The sequence below is a fragment of the Herpailurus yagouaroundi genome, unplaced genomic scaffold (assembly GCF_014898765.1).
Source record: "Herpailurus yagouaroundi ecotype Mexico unplaced genomic scaffold, PumYag 100, whole genome shotgun sequence".
NCBI lineage: Eukaryota > Metazoa > Chordata > Mammalia > Carnivora > Felidae > Herpailurus > Herpailurus yagouaroundi.
In genome coordinates this window covers 81,920,634-81,944,785 of record NW_024412391.1, presented here as the reverse complement: position 1 = coordinate 81,944,785, position 24,152 = coordinate 81,920,634, and the positions used below count along the sequence as shown (strand labels likewise).

Sequence of the window (24,152 nt, the reverse complement as noted above, 5' to 3'; positions counted from 1 at the left end):
ACCACAAGTCAGCAAAGAAATGCGTTGTTCCACGGGGCATCTGGGTGGCTCAGTCAGTTAAGTGTGCAACTTCAGCTCAGGTCATGATCTTGCGGTCCATGAGTTCAAGCCCCGTGTCGGACTCTGTGCCAACAGCTCAGAGCCTGGAGCCTGCTTCAGATTCTTTGACTGTCTGTCTGTCTCTCTTTTTCTCTCTCAAAAATAAATATTTAAAAAAAAAAAAAAGAAAGAAAGAAATGTGTTGTTCAGACCACAAAGTGACTATTCTGTCACAGTGTCTGTAGCCAAAGGACTGCCACCATCTAACAGATGTGTGGCCTAATAGGCCCTGGCCCTGGCTCTCCCTCCAGCAGCCTCTGGCTGTCAAGTGGGTCGTGGAGGGAGAGGAGTTGGGAAAGAAGTAAGGGAACATTTCTTTGCTCAACTTGACTCAGCTTCTGCTATTGAAGAAAAGGAGAGCTCAGCTACTAAATGGGCTAGTAGATGTTTTTTCAAAAGCTTTTGTTAGGAAAATTTTATTCTTCTCAGTGATGTCCAGTAGAATTATGTGAGCCATGTTTGTAATTTTAAATCTTGTAGAAACTTAAACAGGTGCAGAAACAGGTGAAATTAGAAGCGACTGAGGGTGGTTCAGTCCCACCAACTGTGAAATCATGACCTGAGGCGACATCGAGAGTCACATGCTTAACTAACTGAGCCATCCAGGTGTCCCCCGACATTTGTTTAAGTGCAATAAATTAAATAGAAAATAACAGTGTATTATATGCATTAAGGATAAATATTTTGTAAGGTTTTTTAAATTTTTAAAAAATGTATTATTTTGAGATCGAGAGCATGAGCAGGGGAGGGGCAAAGAGAGGATCTGAAGCAGGCTCTGTGCTGTCAGCACGTAGCCTGATTCAGGGCTCAAACTCGTGAACCGTGAGATCATGACCTGAGCCAGAATGAAGAGTCAGATGCTTAATGACTGCGCCACCCCAGTACCCCTCTAGATTTTTAGTAAGGCAGGTGCATGTATATATTTCTGACTGTTGACTCCAGATGTGAAATGTATTTCTTAGTGTGAGACACATTCAAAAATTGAGCAACAGTTCCTTACATAATAAGTTTACATTTTTTGATGTTGATTTTTTTTTTTTTATTACAAACAAATATATGAGAACACCATTATAAAATAATCCAGTATGGAATAGGATTCATTGTGAGGCAGTGTAGATTGGACTATTCAAGGGAGTTGAGTTTCTGATATCCTGAAAGGCACGGCTTGCCTCCATTTCCATCTGTGAGCCCTGAGGTGTTCGCCCAGCAGAGTCCCTGAGCAGGGGTATCTGTGATGGGTGGCTCTGGAGTCACAACCTGGACTGTACACGTGGCTCTGCTGCCCTCCAGCTGTATGACCTTAGGTCCTTCTCTTAACCTCGTTTTCCTGATCTCCAAGTGGGTATACTAGTAGCATGGTAGGGAGATGATAAGGATTAACTAAGACAGTGACTCTGAAGTTCCTGGTATAGTGCCTGTTAGAGAGTCATGCCTCATAAACAGGCTCTTAAGATGTGCGGTATTATGAAGCTCTAAAAGATTGTTGAAGGGGTGCCTGGGTGGCTCAGTCGGTTAAGCGTCCGACTTCGGCTCAGGTCATGATCTCTTGGTTCGTGAGTTCAAGCCCAGCATCGGGCTCTGTGCTGACTGCTCGGAGCCTGGAGCCTACTTCGGATTCTGTGTCTCCCTTTCTCTCTCAGCCCTCCCCACCTTGCACTCTGTGTGTATCTCTCAAAAATAAATAAATGTTAAAAAATAATTAAAAAAAAAAGGATTGTTGAAATCATACCCATGTACCTCTGTTACTTTGCATAGCTGATAACCTGACTAGTGATTTTACTACTTCATTAGTGTTGTTTCCCCATTTAATGTTTCTTCAATCAGTAGTAGCATGATTTGTTTTTAATAGGTTATTGAGGACACCAAAGAGAAAAGAACCATCATCCATCAAGCGATTAAATCTCTGTTTCCAGGATTAGAGACAAAAACAGAGGATAGAGAGGGGAAGAAATATATTGTAGCCTACCATGCAGCTGGAAAAAAGGCTCTGGCAAGTAAGTGTGTGCATGACGTGGCATTTCATCTGTCTGTTGGTCACGGGTGGCATCCTGCTTCTCGTGTTCCTTGCCTGTTCGTGTTCAAGGGCTACTTTGCTGTTATGCAGAAAAGGATATCGATCATGTCATTCCTTCAAAGAAGGTGAATAATATCACTTCAGATGCCAGCACCATCCTGCAGACTGTCTGGTTAGGGGCATTAGGTCTCTTATGTGAGTGAAGATTTGCTACATTTACAGTGGTGCCTGAGAGATAGTCGTAGCAATTTGATATGTTCCCTGAAGAGCAGAGTGGGCTCAGCGGCAATTCAAGAAGAAAATGGAAGGACGTTGCTCATTCTATATTCTTAATGGAGGAGAGAAAGCTTTCAGATGAACAAAAAGTCCCTGTGGCACATTGCAAGAGCTGTTGCTTTACAACCCTGAGTCTCTTCTTCACTCACACATAAAAAACATGGAATACATGGCAAAGCAGCCCTCCACCCAAGCTCATCTTTCGTTGTATATGATTCATTTGAAATGGGTGTGTTGTCAGTGAATTTCTTTGATATTTATGCTCTAAAAGAATTTCTACAGCCATATATGCTTGCATATAATCTTAAGAAGAATTTTTCTGCCAAATCAGCAGACATAATTCTAATGAAAATTAGAATGGGAAAAAGATAGTTCATCACCCTCATTTCCTACCAATGATGGCTTCTATTAGTAAAGAGTCGTTTCTAGATAAATTTGTTAGAGGAATTCCAAGACTGCATAACAAAAGACTTCGTGCGGTTAGTGCTTTGTGAGTATTCTCTCAGGCTAATGCTGTGAATGGATGAAGCCTTAATTGTTTATAAGTATGATTTTAGTGAAATGGAGGAGGGTATAAAAAATGGGAGCAGAGAGAAGTTTAGTTAGCTGTGCCTGCAAAAACTATGTAGTCAATTCGGTCAGTCTGGATAGTGACACAGGAATCAGAAATCTTGAGCAGCTGGGGAAGAGAAGGTGGACATTGGAGGTCACTTCCCCGGAGATACCAAAAAGAAAATGACATGATGTGTTCCGGAACAACTGAGGGCACAGGTTGCTAATTACCTCTCAAACCACAGACAAATGGCTTGGCTACTGTGTGTTTCTCTGATGTCTGAGTCACAGTATAAGATAGTACCTTAGCATGCTTTCTTCCAGCCAGGGTTCTTCAGCAGAATTAAACCCCATGGAGAATGATTCGAGTGACTCTTTTTGCATTCTCCCAAGCTTGGCAGATACCTAGTAACTATTCTAGATGTGGAGGAGAGAGGGTGACTTAACTACTGCAGCATTCAGTCTTAATTGTCTCAAGGAGCCCAGGCTGAGAACGGCTGCTAGGGAAATGCCCCTTGTAGAAAGGCAGTCCCCATCGGTCAGCCACCCTCTTTCAAAGGCGAGAAGAAAAGGCAAACTCTTGCTCTGCAGACTCCTGCTTCTTGGAAATGATCTTTGTTTCTTAGAAGATGCCAGCCTTTGTGATCGGCAGGGAGGGATGTTAGGGCATTTGCAGGTCATGGTGGCCTTTCAGTTTTCCCACCCTTTCCCCTCAAGTGACTGGTGCCAGACCTCTCACGTTTTGTCTGTATCCACATTCTCTAAGCTTATGCCACACCCACCTTTTTTCTTTCCCAAAGAAAAAAATTTCCTTCAGATTTTTCAGGTGAGCTGCTGAGCATGTATGACGCAAACCACCCTTCTCCATTGCCCTTACACATCTTCAGTAAAATATGAATTTCCCAGTTTAAAAAGAATCACAAAACCAGGTCACATTGGATCGTCACTTGCAAAGAGATCTAAACCTTTTGGGCTCGAGATGTGGCATTTGGTCAAAGATAGACTAGATGTCTGAACTGTCGTCTCCCACCCCCTCCTAGACCCAGGCACTGGAGAGCCTGCGTTCACCTCTTGCAGCTCTAGCTCCCTCCGAGCGAGAGTACCTTGTTAGTTAAATACCATTAGAAAAGTAGAGAGAGCTAGGATCCAGAGACTGTTCTTGCTTCTGTAGACAGAATCCAGCGCCAATGACAGCTTGTCTTCCTGGGCTGCCTTGCCTAGCATTTGAACGATTACCTTTTACTTATTTTTATAAATTTATTTTTTTATTTTGAGAGAGTGCTAACAGAGGAGGGGCAGAGAGAGAAGGAGAGGGAGAATCCCAATGTGGGGCTTGAGGTTCATGAGGTCATGACCTGAACCAAAATCGGGGGTTGGATGCTTAATGGACTGAGCCACCCAGGTGCCCCTGAATGAATTAGCTTTTAAAGCTTCATTGCAAAGATAAGTTTATAGTGTTTTTAGCACTCCTTTCCTACCACACCCTGATATAAATTGTTACATGCATTATCTGGCAGATTTGCAATATTCTTACCTAAACTCTTCTCATCTAGAGCCATGCATCCTAAAACATGGGCATGGTGGATTCTAAATCATGGTGCCCAAACACTACAAATTACCAGCTGTTTTAACTCAGATGTTATTTTGTTTGTTAATCCAGTCAGATAGATAGGGCCCTATCTAAGCATAGTTTGATTCGCCTACCAAAGCATACTTATGGTATTTTTCTGAAAGTATAATTATTATAAATCATTAATCAGGTAAATTAATTTATATTTTGAGAAGCATAGTATATATTCCAGATGCCTCTAAGAACTTCTTTTCAAAGACTTAAGTAAAAGAAAAAGGAAAAATCCGCTGCATGATATATAGAGGTTCTCCATACTTAAGGAAATGAATGGTTCCCAGCAGGGATACTGGATCAGGGAATCCACAGAGACCAGCGGGAGGAAGAGCCAGACAGATAAAAAGGAAACTGTCTGGGAGTCTGGTGTTATGGAATCCCCAAGAAGAGTGACTGCCAATAACCAAAGTGATGAGCAGTGGAAAATATTATGGATGGGTTCAGTGAGATAAGACTTCTGAAATATATCCATTGGTTTTTAGCAACATAGAAATCATTGGTGCGTTGACCGTAGCAGCTCTAGTGGAGTAAGATTGGAAACCAGGTTACATAGTGGGTTGGGATAGAAGGCAATAAATACAGATTGCTTTTTATTTTTATTTATTTTTTAAAATTTACTTATTTATTTTGAGAGAGCGTGCATGAGCAGGGGAGGGGCAGAGATAAGGAGAGGGAGAATCCCAAACAGACTCTGAGTTCAGCATGGAGCCCGATGTGGGGCTTGAACTTGTGAATTGTGAGATCATGACCTGAGCTAAAACCAAGAATTGGACACTTAACTGACTGAGTCACCCAGGCGCCCCCAGACTGCTTTTTAAAATAAACTATCAGCAGGGGCTCCTCGGTGGCTCAGTTGGTTAAGTGTCTGACTTCAGCTCAGGTCATGATCTTGTGGCTTATGGGTTCGAGCCCCTCTTCTGGCTCTGTGCTGACAACTCAGAGCCTGGAACCTGCTTTGGATTCTGTCTCCCTCCCTCTCTGCCCCTCCTCTGTCGTGCTCTGTCTCTCTCTCAAAAATAAACTTTAAAAACTTTTTTTTTTTTTTTAAATAAAATAAGCTGTAAAGAGAGACACCTGTCTGGCTCAGTCAGAGGAGTGTGCAGCTCCCGATCTTGGGGTTGTGAGTTTGAGCCCCACGTTGGGTGCAGAGATTACATATATATATATATACATAATTTTTTAAAAGGCTGTAAGGAAAAGAAGAAAGGAAAGCATCATGGTTGAAAGGGAGGCATCGGTTTGACTTTTTTTTTTTTTTTTTGAGAGAGGGCGCAAGTGAGCGAGGGCAGAGAGAGAGAATCCCATGAAGGGCAGAGAGAGAGAGAGAGAGAGAGAGAGAGAGAGGCGGGACTTGTGCTCACCTGATGCAGGACTTGAACTCATGAACTGTGAGTGAGATCATTACCTGAGCCGAAGTCAGATGCTTACCGACTGAGCCACCCAAGCACCCAGGTTTGACTTTTAAAATGGAAGAGCTGTGGGCATATTGGTATCCTGAAGGGAAAGAGCCAGGGGGGAGTGGGCAGGCAGAAATTATGTTAGGAGAGTAGTAGTGGGTGGAGCAGGGTCCTGAGGGTGCTGGCAAGGTCAGTGAGCAGGGGTGCAGTCGTGGAAATGGCCTCGAATAAGGAGGAAAGAATGTTCTGCAGGCTACCCCATACGGTCATCTTTCTCAAACTACATTTTTTCCTTCCTTATTCATGAGGATCTCAGCTCAGTACATGAATCTTCCTGGATATGGTTTCTTCTGCTGTTGGTTTCTATTTCTGCTGTACTGATGCTGCTGTATCAGACCATCAGAAGGTTGCTTCCAGTGATCTCAGCCTGAGAATTTTTTGCATTCACATTTTAAATCAGAATGTCTTGAAAAAAAGTCTCAAAGTTATTTTAAATTCTCTTCAATTACAAAGCTACTCATATCCTACTTAGAGTTCTAAGGATTCAGAGTTGAGAAAGTCAAATTGCTCAAAATAAGTTGAGACTCGTTGCTTTTTCTGTTATTCAAAATATTCCCAGTTAATTAATACATATGCTTGCTATTTTGTATCCTGAGTACACTTAGAAAAAGAACCTTTGTATCTGCTTTAGACAGAGGAGATAATTGTATGCATGCTCAGTGCTTGGTTTTGCTAATAAAAGATGCATGTGTGTGAGCCAAAACTCATACTCAGTTGTCATGGTCTCCCTCAAGGTGTAATAGCGTTTAGCTTTTTCACCTTGTGGCTTCATTTATTTCTCACCATTATAGTTGTTTGTGAATGCTCTGAAGGGGTCATTAAGGGAAAGTATAGCTTGCACTTCATCAATTTTTATCACAAGTTTTTGCTAACTTTTTATTACGGACATTTTCAGACGGGTGCACAAAGTAGTATAGAACCACTGTACCCCCATCACCCATCTTCAGGACTGGCATTCTGTTGTTTTTCTTTGATCTTCCCCTCCCACTTATTTTTTCTTGTGGAGTGTTTTAAAGAAAATTCTACATAGCACTTCATTTCACTTATCAGTATTTCAGTATGTATTTAGCAGCTAAGGCCTAAAACCCCATACCAGTATCACATCCAACATAAGGAACAATAATTTCTTAATATCTAATACTCAGGGCACGTTCAGTTTTTCCCTGTCTCAAAAATGTCTTTTACATACAGATTACTTGTCAAATAATGATAGAAACAAGTTCCGAACATTTCATTCAATAGAAAAGTCTCTTAAGTCATCTCAAATCCCTTTTAATTTATCAGTTCTGGAGAACTGTTTCGGTAATGATTTTTTTCAAGTAACGTTGTTGTACCTGACTGCAGGAAACTCATAAAACCCAGAAAAACACAAAGCAGTAATTACTTAGGTAATCTTAAAAATAATCTTAGGTAGTACTCTGTGAAAACAAGTCTCTAAATGTGGAAGCATTTTGTATTCAGTCTTTTTTTAAGTTCTTATTTAAATTGCAGTGTGTTGACATAAGAATGTAATATTAGTTTCAGGTGTATGGTATATTGTATTCAGTCTTAAACCTTTTGCTACATCCCTCGGGTACAGACAGTGTACCCATGCAACTTTGAGGACGCACTGACATGTCATTGTGAGGAGGTGAGGAGGTTGAGACAGGGAGGCTTGTCCCTGTAGGTGAGTTTTCTCCTCGTTCACCATGTGCCTCTGAGACATTCCATTGTTCGTGTCTGAATGGCTGTTAACCCACCACATGACTAGCAGGTGCCGTAGCAGTCCTCGGTAACCTGTCCATGCGATCATTTGCATGTTCACCTCTTAAGCACTTTAACGTTATTCTGAATTAAACATTGCTCTCTTGTGCTCTTTATGCTGTGCATTTGGACAGAGGTCAGAACTGCAGCAGGTAAGAGCGGTTGGTGTTTCATGTAGATAAAATGAAATGCCAATGATTTTTCTCCCAAGTGCTAAGTATAGACAGTTTTATTTCACTGTAGTGAGCTGGAAGGAAAGCCAAAAATAATACTCTTATTCACAATCTTCTGAGGATGAGTTGTGAGGAATTCACACCAAGAGCCAAAGAAATACTTTTTTTCTCCAAGACAGAAAAGACTCACGTTCATATTTATCAGAAAGGAAAAGCCAATCGCCCAGCATACGTGCTGTGGCAGTTTTCCGAGATGATTTATTGGTTCATTTGTTCTTTACATTGTAGCATAAATCACTGGCCTATCGAGAATGCTTTTTGCCTTGACAAAGCCAGGTGTCTTAGCAACTTCAGTGCCAGGAGTTTCTTATCTCTGTGAAGAAGAAGGATTCATGAGTTCATGCTAAAGGATTATTTTAGGGACAAAGACAAGGGAACATTTTTAAGAGAAGACAACTCTTAAGGATTGTATGAAGTATTTTTCCACAGTTGTTCTTTCATGGAGCTACAGAAATCAAGTGAATTAGATGTGTTCAAGTAACAGTGGCAGCTGTGTGTTGCTCCAGACCCATGAGTCTTATTGTACAGCGTCTGAAAGTGTGATTGTGGCTTACATATTTTCTCCCAAATACGTTGATTTTTCAAAATCAAAGTTTAAATCCTAGTATTTTTTAAAAAATCTGTCTCTACATTACAGTATAGTTAAAATGTTGGTTTAAAAAAATACTTTTAAAAGTTCTCCGAAGTCTGGACAGATTTGCCAGTGTTCAGAAAGTTGAACAATCAAACTAACTGTAGTTCAGAAGTTAACGTTTAACTTGGCTTAATTTTTAGTTTCCTTTTCCCCAAGAATAATGACCCATTTTGTTTTGAATGGCAGCTGCTTGCTCTGTCAGGTAAACATTTGTAAACCAACTAGTATTAACTAAACTTTTGTGACCGAAGTAGCCTTTGGAAAATTCAAACCCATCACTGTGGCAACTTTCACAAACTTTATCCCCGTCCCTGTGGAGGCGTCCAGCCGGGGTGTGTGAACACCTGGCCGAGGATACAAAGCAAGGTGTATAGATGCCAACTGGAGTGCTGTTTCCCTCTGGACTGTGTGTGTTCTAGAAGGCCAGTACCCACCTAGAAGCCATCGGGGGAACAGTGGACCTCTCTGTTTCTCTGTGTGAGGACCGCTGTTTAGTCTCACTCATTTATCACACCTGCATTTCAGCTTTTGATTGTAAATATGGACAATGTTGCGTACCCAGTCACAGGAAGTATAATTCCTATAGTCTGCACAACTGTAACCATTTAACCTGTATTTCTTGTCAGACTAGATCTGATTTCTCACTCAGAGGTTCTTTGGTGAAAAATGAGCTTGTAGGTTTCATAAGAAAAAACTTAGATCGCTTTTATTATGGTATATATAACATTTAATTTTTTTGTTTTTAAGATCCAAGAAAACATTCTTGGCCAAAATCTAGGGGAAGTTACTGCCACTTTGTACTCTACAAGGAAAACAAAGACACCATGGATGCTATTAACGTACTGTCTAAATATTTACGGTTAGTATCTTGTTCTTGTGCCCATACAAAATCCTCTTTGCATGCTAATGAAAAAGGAGTGGGAAAACAGGCAAATGGATAGCAAATGTGTCTCCCAATTATAGTTTCCTTAGATAGTAGGTGAATTCTTCTAACCTCCTTGCTTATTGCCAATGATCTGAGGTGGAAATTCTTTAAGTGAGTAGTTCACGTAGAGCTGAGAGTTACCAGTCTGTCCAGCTGAAAGTAAAAATTAACCTGCTCCCCGGAAGCCCATGCTTCAATGTGTTTGCCGGGATTTGCTTTACTAGACTGTAAACTCTTAATTCTTGGAGATTGACTAGATTGAAAACCTGAGACCAGTCAGATTTTCTCATAGGAGTGCAAATATAGCAGAGATGGAGTCTCTGAGGATGGGCCTGGTGCCGAAGAATTTTTCTTCCATCATGGACACAGACACCGCAGCAAATCTGTGTGCAATGGAAATTTACTTTCTGATATATAGTAAACCCAGTTTAAACATGGTACACAGTGTGATAGTTTGCTGTGGCTGCCATAACAAAATATCACAGACTGGTGGCTTAAGTAACAAACATATTTTCTCACAGCTCTGGAGACTAGAAGTCCCAAGACTTGTTTTTTTTCTGAGGCCTCTTCTTGGCCTACAGATGGCCACCGGCTCTCCGTGTCCTGCCATGGTCTTCCCTCTGTGTGCATGTGTCCCTGGCGTCTATGTGGTCAAATTTTCCCTTCTTTTTAGAACACCAGTCAGCTCGGAAGGCCCACCCTAAACTGGCCTCATTTTAACTTAACCCCCACTTGAAAGGCCCTATCTCCAAATACAGTTACTGTTCTAAGGTAGTGGGGGTCAGGGCTTCCACATATGGATTTGGGGGAAAAGATCATTCAGCTTGTAGGATGCAGTACTCTATAAGTAACATTTTATTTTACTCCAGTTGTTAGCTGTCTGGGAGAGAGTCAGTGGTACCTGTCTGTACCTGAGCCTGGGAGAATAGACCACTGGGGAGGGAGTTCCTCTGAGATCTGCAGTTGGGGAGTGCACAGAGTTCAAGAAATTTTTCCTGTGGTTTTCCTTCTCATGTGGAACGGTTTCTGTAGAATACTTCTTAGTTAACGTAGTTACTTACACTTTTACATCAAAACTATTCCTATCCCTATTTTAGCATTTGGCTTTCTTAATGCAAAGAAATAGCATGTGTTTTTGGAAACTTCACATTATTATTAACTTTTTAAAAACTGAAGATGTAAAATTTTCAGAGTGGTATGTTGTCAGAAATGAGTTTCTTTTTACCTTCACAGGTGTGTGATCTAATGAACAGCCCACGATCAGTAGGAAATGCATTGTTTCCTTTGTGGTTACTGGCTAGCCAGTCTTTGAATGACATGCTACTCACTCACCACAAATGTTCTAAGTTGGGCCCTGCTAAGAAAGGAGTTATTTGGGCGGTGTTTACTTTCTTATATTTGTTTTGAATCTTAAATTACGAGAAATACAGTTTCCTAATGGTGTGCAAGTTCATATGTTTGTTTTTGTTTTACCAGAGTCAAACCAAACATATTCTCCTACATGGGAACCAAAGATAAACGGGCCATAACCGTTCAAGAGATTGCTGTTCTCAAGTAAGTATAGAGTACATACTGGGACTCGTTCTGCAGAAACCCTAGCACCACCTTCCAGAGTCCTCCGCTCCCCCCTTGAAACGGTTGCTTCTGTCTATTCAAAAACACATTTTTTTCCTTATCTGTATTTTGTAACATTTTTACAGCAAACAGGTATTATTTGTGTGGTTTTTAAAGGATTTTTGTGGTAGAGCCAGGAGAATAAGTGCTTCTTTCTCTCTTTCCTCTCTGTTGTTCATCCATTATTAATACGAGTTATTTAAAATTTAATTACAAAACAGTGAATGGGCTCTTTTGTTACACACCAGGGATATACAGATGAAAAGATGGTCTCTGCATTAGAAGCAATTATAATTTAATGGAGCAGGCAGACAAGTAAATCAGAACTTATCACACAGTGCGATAAATGAGGGGTTGTTGGGACAGACCTGACAACAAAGCGTGGGGCTTGTTTTGGGGGGCAGGCCAGGGAGGGCTTGCACAGAAATTGGGATGTGCGAGTTTTCATCTAATCAGGGCTTCTTGGCCTGTGCCATCACCTTTTGAAGTGGGTAATTCTTTGCTGGGGGCTGTCCTGTGCACGTTTAGCAGTGGCCCTTGTCACTACCCACTAGATGCCAGCAGCATTCTCCCCCAACCCATTCCCCTGCCCCCCAGCTGTGACAACCAAAAATGTGTCCAGATTTTGCCAAATGTTCCCTAAAGGGCAAAATCGCCTTGGTTGAGAACCACTGGTCCAGATTCTAGAAGGACAAGTTGGAGTTTCCTGGGGCCGTGAGGGTCTGGGGTTGCTGGTTTGAATCAAGAAAACAGCTTGTGAAAAGACGCTGAAAGCGAGTTGGGGAGCGCAGCACATGGGGTACCTGGCAGGCACTTGAGTCTTGGGGAGCTAGCAAAAATAAGGCTCAAGGGAACGGCAGGATCCAGATCCTGAGGGGCCATAGGCCTCGGTGAGGATCTTGGACTTGACCGTGATATAATAAACAGAGGGATCGTGTGTAGGGGCAGGAGTAGGGGTTGTGACTGGAGCAGGTGGGTAACCCTGGAGATCAGGGCCATTGCAATGTCCTGGGGGGTGGGAGAACAGAGCTCTGAACCCAGCAAGCTTAGTGAAAGGAAGGGGAAAAGATGTATTTGTAGCTCTGTGATGTCAGACAAATTTAGGCTTTCGTCTATGCCCCCTCCTCCCCCTAAGGTAAGGAGTGATGGGAGGGAGAAATAAAGGGGCAGGAGGAAACTTCTGTGTATGTTCATTATCTTGAATGTGGCGATGATTTCCTGGGCCTATTCACACGATAAAACGTGTACGTTTTGAATATGTACAGCTTACCACAGGTTAATCATGCTGTAATGAAAAGTAAAGTCGTTTATACTTGCTGTTCTCGCTTAAAGTAAATACATATATTTATTTGTAATTCCCGTATCTTTTCATAGAGTTGAGGTGGCATCTCCTCTGCCCCACAATCCCCTGTAGTCCGCTGCTTTCCCACTGTTTGGATTCACTTGCAGTGGTGTTGGGGTTAAGTGTCCGGTTGCACCCTGCTGCATTTTCCAGTCCTTTTCCTCCTTGACCTTGGGATGGAGGCAGGATGTAGTAGTGAAAGTAGAGTAAGAACATCTGCTCTCCGTGACTTTACTGTGTGTGCAAATGCTGATGTGTTTGAAAGAGAGCGGCACAGATACCTGAAGAAGTTCTACTTGGTGGCCTGTTCCTTTTCTTCCCATGACACATAGAATGTGGAGTCCTCTGCTGAGAGTGGAGGGGGCAGGAGTGGGGAGGGGAACTTGAAAAGAGTGTGAGGATTTGAAATCGCCTCCAGGGGGAGTGGGCCGGTGGGGGCTAGTCAGAAATGGGGAACAGCAGTGATTTGAGGGCTCAGGTTTTCCATCCTCCATGGTTCTTGCCTTCCCTTTGGGAGCTAAAATATCATTGTAGACAATTCCTGTGTTTTCTGGCTGGCTCTGTGAATTTTTTTCACATAAATTAAAAAATAAGTAAAAAAAAAAAAAAAAGTAAATTCATCGCCTGGCTGGCAGTCAGTGGAGCATGCAACTCTTGATCTCAGGGTTGTGAGTTCAAGCCCCATGTTGGGTGTGGAGGTGACTTAAAAACAAAATCTTTTAAAAAATAAATAAGTTAGTTTTGTTTTCATCACAGAAAGAATGAGGTAGAAAGTGAAAGTTAAGCCATAATTGTCCTTCCTCCTAGTTGCCTTGTGCACAGCTCAGTGTGTTTTTTGTGAGCGACTCTTTTCCTTTGAACCAAAATATTTATATAGAATGTGTTCTCGTGAACAGTAAATGGTGCACCTCTTTCCCTTTTAGTACATAGCAAAAGATATTTAGATATATGGCGAATCCTAATTTATGAACTGTTACTCTATTTGGGGATGTTGACATTGTTTCCCATTTCTTGCTATTATAAGCAATTCCATGACAGACATATCGGTAGCTAAATCTTGGGCACATCTGTGAAAACTCCATTAAGATAAACTTAGCAGTGGAATTCTGACTTAAAGAGAATGTGAAACTCAGGTTTTGGGTTTTTGATACCAAGGCCTAATTACCCTATGGGAAGGCAGTACCAACTTACCACCTCTATTCTGCTTCCCCAGAATCCTCCCTAACACAACTTGTGATTTAAAAAAAAAAAAAAAAAAAATCAGGGATGTCTGGGTGGCTCAGTCGGTTAAGCATCTGACTTCAGGTCAGGTCATGATCTCACGGTTTGTGGGTTCGAGCCCCACATCAGGCTCTATGCTGACAGCCCAGAGCCTGGAACTTGCTTCAGATTCTGTGTCTCCCTCTCTCTCTGCCCCTTCCCTACTCACACTCTGTCGCTCAACAATAAATAAATGTTAAAATTGTTTTTTAATAAAATAAATCATTTGCTAATTTGAGGGTCAGAACATGGCATCTCTTTCTTTTAGATTGCATTACATGATGTGAAATCTTTGAATATTTGGAATGAAGATATTTATCTCTCTTCTTGGTCAGCCACCAGGTGTCCTACTTGATCACACTGCGCTCTGTCTCCATAGCCCTTTGCTGCTTTTATCATCTTCCTGTTGACTTAGTAAGAAACCATATTAGACACCTCAGCATTGGCCTTTGGAAAGCACATAGCACTTATCTCGCGGATGCAGGCTACACCCTTCGTTTGCTTAATGGATACCCGGGGCCAGGCAGGCGGCCTTTCCCGTGAGAACTGGTAGACAGGATAAACCCTCTCTGCCACACAGGCATTTTAATTATTGCTGAATCGCTCAATCCTAGGGGTAAGCAGCATTGCTTTTCAGCTTCATGTAACTCTCCAGCCACCTCGTCATTTTCACAGGATCTCAGGCAGGAACAGCCTCATTCAGAATGATTTGTTTCTTTTCTTGCCTCTTCCTGCCAGTCTCCTTTTTGAACCTGGGCCAGTTTCAGTGCCTTTGTTAATAAGGGCTGATATGCAACCTGTTGCTTACGTTGGCTCCTTATGTTTGAGAGTGAGATTTTTAGTATTCCCAAGTTATTCACAGAATTCACTATGAATTTACAAACCAGAGAGCTCCATCTGAGATCGTCAAAATTACAACTGTGAACAGTATCATGAAGATACTGTCTATACCACTTCATCTCTTATCAGGGAATACCCATCCTTCAGAACGAGTATAGCTCCTGCTTTCTCCTGTGCCAGTGGGATTCAGAAATACATGTCTGTTGTATGTTCAAGAATACACAATAGAGGGGCGCCTGGGTGGCTCAGTTGGTTAAATGTCTGACTTCGGCTCAGGTCATGATCTCATGGTTCGTGTGTTCGAGCCCTGCATCAGGCTCTGTGTTGACAGCTCAGCGCCTGGAGCCTGCTTCGGATTCTGTGACTTCCTCTCTCTCTCTCTCTCTCTCTCTCTCTCAAAAAGAAATAAAGAATTAAAAAACTTTAAAATAAAGGGATTGGCAACAGAATGTGATGCATCCATAAGAAGGAATGGAGTACTGATTCATACTACAGCATGGGTGAATCTTTAAAATGTGATGCTGAGTAAAAGAAGTCAGGCACCAAAGGCCACATATGATCTGATTACATTTATATGCAATGTCCACAGCAGGGAAATGTGTAGAGACAGAGAGTAGGTGAGTGCTTGCCAGGGGCTACAGCCAGCGGGAAAGGGGTAAGTAGGTGTAGGGTTTTTTGGGATCATGGAAACGCTCTGGGATTAGATAGCCGTAACTGTTGCACAACATTGTGAATATACTAAGAGCACTGAACTTTGTAACAGTTAAAATTACCAATCTTAGGTTATGTTAATTCTATCTCAGCTTTAAAAAGAGGGAAAACAACAGAGCTGTCAGGCACCTCCATGGCTCTCTCAGAGTACCCTCCAGGATCTCCCCAGAGCTGCCAAAACTTATTTTGTTTCTGTGTAGTTGTTACTGACCAAAGAGGAGTTCTGTCCTCGTCTTCCTCACTCTGTGCATCATAATCCCTCTGCCTCCTGAATTCTTTGGGATATAGTTCCTGGATGAATTTATGCCTTGTTGGTTCCGCCAGTGTCCCCCTCTGTATGCAGTCAATGCCTGGTGCCCCTTTGCTAATGGAGCTGCTCTGAGCAGCTCGTCCAAGGCTGGACCTGACCTGCTCTGTGCTATGTGGTTCTCAGGTTGGACAAGGGGTTGGTGGTGGGGAGGGGATGGAGTACGAGCTCTGCCCGTTTCCCAACTTCTGGTTAGCTTCCTACATTTTGTGTTAATGGGGCAATGACAGATTTTTTTTCTCAAATTTGGTCAGCCTGCTTCTGCACATATTGAACTAGGAAACAAATAAGCTGATTGATATGCATCAAAGAATTGATTGTCTTCAGAAAGTATAGGGAAATTTTCAGCAAAGAAAAAGAGAATTCTGTGAGATGAAATGGCAAGCTGATATTATATAGGTGCATTTTAAGCAATTTATTTAACTCAGTAGCAGCATATTTTTAACTAAGGAATAAGATAAAACCCAATAATTTTTCATGTAACACTGGGACTTCAGACACTGCAGGGCACGGTTCACCCCTTTGTGGGGCTGCGTCCACGATCTGCTACTTTGGGTGTATAGACCAGGCACTTTGGGGCAGAGCTCAGCCTTTTATACAGGCCCGAGGCCCAGAATCCACTTTCAGACACACACACCCACACTTCCAACTCTTGTATTTCAGGCCACAGCTGGACCATGTCTCCCGCTAGCAGGAATGAGCTCAGGGACCAGTGCTGAAAACCAGTCTAGAGCGTAAAGTATATTATTCAACAAAGTGAAGCACAAACGCTCTTCATTGTAGTAGTTCTCAGAGTAGCTATCTTTTCAGAGCAAATCTGTATTTAGAAAAACTTAAAACTGTTTTCTTATGTGCAATGATATACTATGCAGCATTATTTATAATTTTGAGAACTTGTGAACAACCCAGATGGCACAAATTGGGGAATCTTAAGTAAAAAAGTAAATTTCAATTGATGAATTATTTTCAAGCATATTGGATTATTCCTAATTTTATTTTATTTATTTTAATTTTCTTTTTTTTTTTTTTTTTTTTCAACGTTTATTTATTTTTGGGACAGAGAGAGACAGAGCATGAACGGGGGAGGAGCAGAGAGAGAGGGAGACACAGAATCGGAAACAGGCTCCAGGCTCTGAGCCATCAGCCCAGAGCCTGACGCGGGGCTCGAACTCACGGACCGCGAGATCGTGACCTGGCTGAAGTCGGACGCTTAACCGACTGCGCCACCCAGGCGCCCCTAATTTTCTTTTTTAATGTTTATTTTTGAGAGACAGAGACAGCACAAGCAGGAGAGGTGCAGAGAGAGACGGAGACACAGAATCCAAAGCAGGCTCCAGGCTCTGAGCTGTCAGCACAGGGCCTGACGTGGGGCTCGAACTTGTGAACCAAGAGATCGTGACCTGAGCCCATGTTGTACAATTAACTGACTAAAACACCTAGGCACTCCAGATTATTTCTAATTTTAAAAAACCTCTTTACCAAAGTAGAGATGAATGTTGTCATAACAATATAAAAATATTTTAACATGACAAAATTTGAAAATCTCAAATGAGGGGCTCCTGGGTGGCTCAGTTGGTTGACTGTCCAACTTTAACTCAGGTCATGATCTCACAGTTCATGGGTTTGAGCCCCGCATTGGGCTCTGTGCTGATGGCTCAGAGCCTGGAGCCTGCTTCAGATTCTGCATGTGTGTGTTTCTCTCTCTCTGCCCTACTCCCACTCGTGCTCTGTCTCTCAAAAATGAATAAACATTAAAAATCAATTTCAAATGAAAAACCATTGTCTTATTTTTTTAAAGTTTATTTTCTGTTTGAGAGAGCACGGGAGGGGCAAAGAGAATCCCACACAGGTTCCACACTGTCAGCACAGAGCCTGACTCAGGGCTCAATCCCACAAATGGTAAGGTCATGACCTGAGTCAGGATCATGAGTCAGATCCCTGGGGCACCTTGGTGGCTCAGTTGGTTGAGTGTCCGACTTCAACTCAGGTCATGATCTCACAGTTCTTGAGTTTGAGCCCCACATCAGGCTGTGTGCTGAGAGGTCAGAGCCTGAAGCCTGTTCTAGATTCTGTATCTCCCTCTCTCTCTGCCCCTCCCCTGCTCCCGTTCTTTCTCTTTCTCTCGAAAATAAACATTTAAAAAATTTATTTTTATTATTTAAAAAAAAGTGTTTTGATGTTTGTTTATTTTTGAGAGGGAGAGAGACAGTGCAAGCAGGGGAGGGGCAGAGAAAGAAGGAGACACAGAATCCGAAGCAGGCTCCAGGCTTTGAGCTGTAAGCACAGAGCCCAATGCGGAGCCTGAACCTGTGAATTGTGAGATCATTAACTGAGCCAAAGTTGGACGCTTAGCTGACTGAGCCACACAGGTGCCCCCACAATGTACCTTTTTAAAAGGACATAAATCAAAAAGGCACTTGTGATGCTGTTATTTTAAAATGTGGAGTCCAAGCCACTGAGCTGCAGCTGACCTGGTTGCCAGTCTGTATGTGAAAAACGCTTGCCCTTTTCTTCCCTTGACCTCCTTGTTGCTTAGCACGATGAGCTGCATGGTGTAAAGCAGGTGGCGAGAACAGCAAAACCTTCTGAGTGAGCATCACCTATCCTGCTCTTTCCTAAACCATCCACTTTTTGCATCAGAGGTGGGCTGGGGAGTGAGAAACGGAAGCTCCCCCTCAGCCCCTGGAACAACAGTGCCCAGAGTTCTATTTTTCTCCACAACCAGTGGAAACTTGTAAAAACCCAGTAGTGAAAATTAGTGGGTTAGTGAACCCATGGAGGCCGACTCTGCTCTAAATGAGCCATGATAAAAAGTAATCACTACTCTAAGCCAAAACAAAACAGAAGTGCCCTTCTTACTAGGAAAACAACTGTAAACGTACTCTACTTAATGTACTTCAATAATAATCTCCAACTAGGAATACTCTTTCTAAGGATGACTTAAATCCCAGACCTACTAAAAAAATATTCATGAACATAACTACAGTTTTACTATATAGTCCTTATTTACGGAAGAATGCCAGCTAAAGCAGGAGTGGTAGTACAGAAAAACACTCACATCAATCCAGTAGTATTTACTTCAGGCAATACGAATTCTCAGATACCTGAACAAGCCGATGCAAGACTGTGGGAGAACAGGGTAGTTGCCCAGTTTTTAAAATACCACCCTTCAGTTTACTAATTACAAAGAAAGGAAGGGGCGCCTGGGGTGGTTCAGTCGGTTAAGCATCTCTGTTCAGGTCAGGATCTCACAGTTCCTGAGTTGGATCCCCACATCGGGCTCTCTGCTGTCAGTGTAGAGCCCGCTTTAATCCTCTGTTCCCCTCTCTCTGCCTGTCTCCTGCTGATCTCTTTCTTTCTCTCTCTCTCAAAACTAATAAACATTTTTAAGTGGATGGATGGATGGATGGATGGTGGGTGAAAAGAGAGAAAGGTCCCATTACAGTAGAAAAACCTAGCAAGTACCATCATAACCCAGTGATTAAGTTTATACCATCAGTGATGGACAGACTGAACATTATTGCCTTTTGCTGTGGTACACCATAAAAGCCACAGTATCACTTAAGTAATATGTGTACCTAAGTCTAATCACGAGGCGTCAATCAGACAAATCCAAATGTAAAGGCATGGTGTAAAACAGCTGGCCTGGATTCTGCTAAAAGCCCGATACCAACGTAATGCAAAAGGCTGGGCAGATCCAGATACCTTAATGGCGAATAACTAGATGTCCCAATGGGAGTATGTGGTCCTCGGTTAGATCTTGAATTTAAGGAGCTTAAAAAAAAATCGAAATTGTGTTACTGGGTAATTGAGTGAGTTTGGATATGGACTGCTTATTGGTAGTGTGGAATTTCATGTTAGGCTTCCTGAGCGTGACCCGCTTGGTTAGGCAGGCAACTGCCTGTTCTAGGAGATACACACACAGCTCTCTAGGAGTAAGGTGTGATGTCTGCAACTAACTCACATGGGTCAGTCAAGTATTTACTGTGTGGGTGTTTATAGATCTAGAAAGAGATGTAAAGTAAATCTTGGGAAAAGTTAACATTTGGTCAATCTCCCTGCAAAGTATAAGGTTCATTACATTGTTGCCACTTTCTGTCATTTGAATTTTTATAATTTAACAGGAAATTTTCTGAAGTATAAACTACTTTAAATTCACGAAATGGGAGATATTATTTGCAAAACGTGTGGTAAAGAGATTACCTTACTATGTAAAAACAGCAAGAAAAATAATATCAAAAATAGGTTTAAAAAAGGCAGAGGCGGGGGGGTGGGGGCGGGTGGCAGCGGCACCTGGATGACTTACTTGGTTGAGCGTCCTAGCTCTTGATTTTGGCTCAGGTCACGGTCTTGTGGTTCATGAGATCAAGCCCGGCATCAGGCTCTGTGCTAACAGCGTGGACCCTGCTTGAGATTCTGTATCTTTCCTCTCTGCCCACCCCTTGTTCATGTACACGCTTGAGCTCTTGCTCTCTCTAAATAAGTAAACACATCTTAGAAATAGGTTAAAAAAATAGGTAACAGAACAAACAGGCAGTTCGCAGTCAACATATGTAGAAATGTTTAAATGTTCCTTGCAGTAGGAAGTATGTAGGTAAAAACCAAGATAAAATACCATTCTTAACAGACTGGCAGAGCTCAAAAAGGTTTATAATATGCTATGGGAGGAGACACAGGGATGAGGCAGCAGGCACTTACATATTAATAGTGTGAACATAAATTGATAAAACTTTTTTTTTTAATTAAAAAAAATTTTTTTTAACGTTTATTTATTTTTGAGACCGAGAGAGACAGAGCATGAATGGGGGAGGGTCAGAGAGAGAGGGGGAGACACAGAATCCGAAACAGGCTCCAGGCTCTGAGCTGTCAGCACAGAGCCCGACGTGGGGCTCGAACTCACGGACCGCGAGATCATGACCTGAGCTGAAGTCGGACGCTTAACCGACTGAGCCACCCAGGCGCCCCGATAAAACATTTTTGGAGGGCAATAGGGATTAAAATTTTAAATCCACATCTAGGGATTTATTCCAGTCATGTACCTATATAGATGCACAAAGAAGTATGTGTAAGGTTATTTGCTATAGAATTGTGTGTGATAGCAAAAGATAGGTAGCAATTTAAATGCCCTTCAAAGGAGACTGGTCACGTAAAGGATTGAATATCCATGTAGGACAGCAGCCATCCTTGTGCCGCTGGCCAAAGAACGAGGCAGCTTCAGAAGTACTGCGTGAATAAAGTAAACCTCGGATTTTCATTGTTTTTTTTGAAGTTTATTTTGCGCGCGCACGTGCGGGGGGGGGGGGCGGCAGAGAAAAGGAAAGAGCATTCCAAGCAGGCTATCAGTGCAGATTTCAACGCAGGGCTCAGACCCACAAGCTACGAGATCATGACCTGAGCCAAAGTCAGACGATTAACCGACTGAGCCATCCAGGCGCCCCATCAGATATTCATTTTTAAGTGAAAAAAGCAAGATGCTGAACAATTTACAATGTAATGAAATTTGTTTTCTAAAAGGGAGGATCTGGGTATTAGTTACATGGTTGTGTTTACTTTGTGAAAATTCATCAAGCAGAACACTTATGAGTTGTGTATTTTTCCATATATATGACATTTATGTTAAAAGCTTCCCAAAAAATACTTAAGAGAGAGGAGACAGTAGGTACTTACATGCTTCTATATACAGAAAGTGTTTCTGGAAGGAAACATGAGAAGCTATTAACATTGGCTACTGGTGGGGAGAGTTGTTTAGGGCTGGAGAAAGGACAAAAGTTTTTCAGTCCTCTATTTGTTTTTCTACATGTATTACTACCTAGGGATTTTTCATGAACACTTTCTAATACCTTTTAAATGATAGCAAGGTACACATTCGTGGTAAGATTCCATCTGTATCTGTCTGTCTGTCTATCTATCTGTCTATATCTATCATGTGTTTAAGAAGAAAAGACTGGAGGGGTACCTGGGTTGTTCAGTTGGTTAAGTGTCTGACTCTTGATTTCAGCTCAGGTCATGATCTCATGGTTTGTGGGTTTGAGCCCCACATCAGGCTCAGCACTTACAGTGAAAAAGCATGCTTCAGATTCTCTCTCTCTCTCTCTCTCTCTCTGCCCCTCCCCTGCTCTCTCCCTGTCTCTCTCAAAATAAACTTTAAAAAAAAGAAAAAGAAAAGAATGAAAAAAAAAAAAAGAATGGGAGGAATTACAAAGTTAGATATTAACATTTTTTGCAGGTAATGAAACTATAAATTGCCTTTCTTTGTACTTCTCCAAGTTTCCTGTAGCAAGATTACAATATTTTTCTGAAAATGGGACTGACTCTTTAAAATGTTTAATAACAGGGGCGCCTGGGTGGCGCAGTCGGTTAAGTGTCCGACTTCAGCCAGGTCACGATCTCGCAGTCCGTGAGTTCGAGCCCCGCGTCAGGCTCTGGGCTGACGGCTCAGAGCCTGGAGCCTGTTTCCGATTCTGTGTCTCCCTCTCTCTGCCCCTCCCCTATTCATGCTCTGTCTCTCTCTGTCCCAAAAATAAATAAACGTTGAAAAAAAAAAAAATTAAAATAAATAAATAAATAAAATAAAATAAAATGTTTAATAACAATCTCTGCAGTTGTATGGGATTGCTCTCTGTTCTTATCCCCTTGCCGCACCCTTCCCCCGTCACAAAAAGTAGCAGATTGCGCCTACGTGATTGTCCCATTACTGATTATAAATAACTTGAGGCTTTATGAATATAAGTATGGCCCAGGTTACGTCTGTCCAATAAGAATGAACCAGTATCATTTTGCTGGAGGAACAGTCCAGAGGAAAATGGAAAGTAACGCTCACCCTAGCTGCTGGGGTGCCTTTTTCACTCTTCATAGCATGCTGTAGTCTGGTTTCAAGTAGGAACAAGTAACAAGCGTCCTGGACTATTTTTCAGTGAGGCAGTATTTCATGATCTCTTTGTGCTCCTTTTTTTTTTTTTTTTTATATTTTTTAGAATAACTGCTCAAAGACTTGCCCACTTGAACAAGTGCTTGATGAACTTTAAGCTAGGGAATTTCAGCTATCAGAAAAACCCTCTGAAATTGGGAGAGCTTCAAGGGAACCACTTCACTGTTGTCCTCAGGTAAAGAACTGCAGGTAGGAATGCAGACTAGAGGGTCTTGCTGGGGCACCTCACGTCTGTTTGCACCAGTGATCAACCCAGGTGAGCTGGCACTAACAGGTGTGGCAGGAAAGGAAGGCAGAGCAGAGCCCCATAGGGCCAGGAGAGCAAGTACTGCTGCAGTATTTGTGCCAACGCCCCCTCACCTCTCAAAACTCAGCCCTTCCTTCTGAGAGAAGCTGTCTGCTTCCAACACAGGGTTTAAAGATCAAGAGGCTGTGCTTCCGCCTACATGCAGTACCTGGATGGGCGCACTCACAGACACAAGAAATAGAGTAGAGGTTACCTGGGGCCTGGCGTAGGAGGGGGAAAGGAGAGCTATTGTTTAGTGGGTGCAGAGCTTCCATTTACAATTTAAAAAAAGAAAAGAGAAAAAGAAAAGAGTCCTCAGGAGGTAGAGAGAAGGCTACCAGGGATAAGGGAAAGGCAGGGAGGAGCACCTGGCTGGCTCAGTAGGAAGAGCATGTGACTCTTGATATCAGAGTCATGAGTTCGAGCTCCACGTGGGGTGTAGAGATTACTTAAGTAAAACTTAAAAAAATTTTTTTAATGTTTATTTTTGAGTGACAGAGAGTTTGAATGGGGGAGGGGCGGAGAGAGATTGGGACATAAAATCTGAAGCAGGCTCTAGGCTCTGTCAGCATAGAGCCTGATGCCAGACTTGAACCTGTGAACCGGGAGATCATGACCTGAGGTGAAGTCAGACGCTTAACCGACTGAGCCACCCAGGGCAGCCCTAAAACCTTTTTTTTAAAAAGGGGAAAGGTGGGGCGCCTGGGTGGCGCAGTCGGTTAAGCATCCGACTTCAGCCAGGTCACGATCTCACGGTCTGTGAGTTCGAGCCCCGCGTCGGGCTCTGGGCTGATGGCTCGGAGCCTGGAGCCTGTTTCCGATTCTGTGTCTCCCTCTCTCTCTGTCCCTCCCCCGTTCATGCTCTGTCTCTCTCTGTCCCAAAAATAAATAAACGTTGAAAAAAAAATGCTTTAAAAAAAAAATAAAAAAAAAATAAAAAGGGGAAAGGCATGGAAGCTAAGCCATATCATTTATATGTATCCATGAATATGTGTGACTAAATTTTTTTCTGGGAAATTTGGGCCCTTAACAGAAATATAACAGGAACTGATGAACAAGTTCAGCAAGCCATGAACTCTCTCAAGGAGATTGGATTTATTAACTACTATGGAATGCAAAGATTTGGAACTACTGCTGTCCCCACATATCAAGTTGGAAGGTTTGTATTTCATTCCTTAACTTTTGTCTGAAAGAGCTCTCATAAAAAAAGAAAGATTTTTTGTTGCTGTGATTTTTAAATTTTTTTTAATGTTTATTTATTTTTGAGAGAGAGACCGTGAGTAGGGTAGGGGCAGAGAGAGAGGGAA

General features: G+C 42.3%; 1 protein-coding gene across 6 annotated transcripts in view; it reads left to right on the top strand.

Annotated features, from left to right (window-relative positions):
• PUS7 (pseudouridine synthase 7) overlaps positions 1-24,152 on the top strand; it is a 57,993-nt gene that overhangs the window by 14,266 nt on the left and 19,575 nt on the right. For 3 of the 6 annotated variants that reach the window (XM_040472887.1, XM_040472885.1, XM_040472890.1), the window contains exons 5-10: positions 1,949-2,093; positions 7,900-7,917; positions 9,380-9,491; positions 11,034-11,111; positions 22,606-22,734; positions 23,879-24,004. In XM_040472887.1, coding sequence (XP_040328821.1) covers positions 1,949-2,093; positions 7,900-7,917; positions 9,380-9,491; positions 11,034-11,111; positions 22,606-22,734; positions 23,879-24,004 — 608 coding nt within the window. The remainder of the gene's footprint in view (positions 1-1,948; positions 2,094-7,899; positions 7,918-9,379; positions 9,492-11,033; positions 11,112-22,605; positions 22,735-23,878; positions 24,005-24,152) is intronic. The other 3 variants (XM_040472886.1, XM_040472888.1, XM_040472891.1) reach the window with 3 other exon arrangements.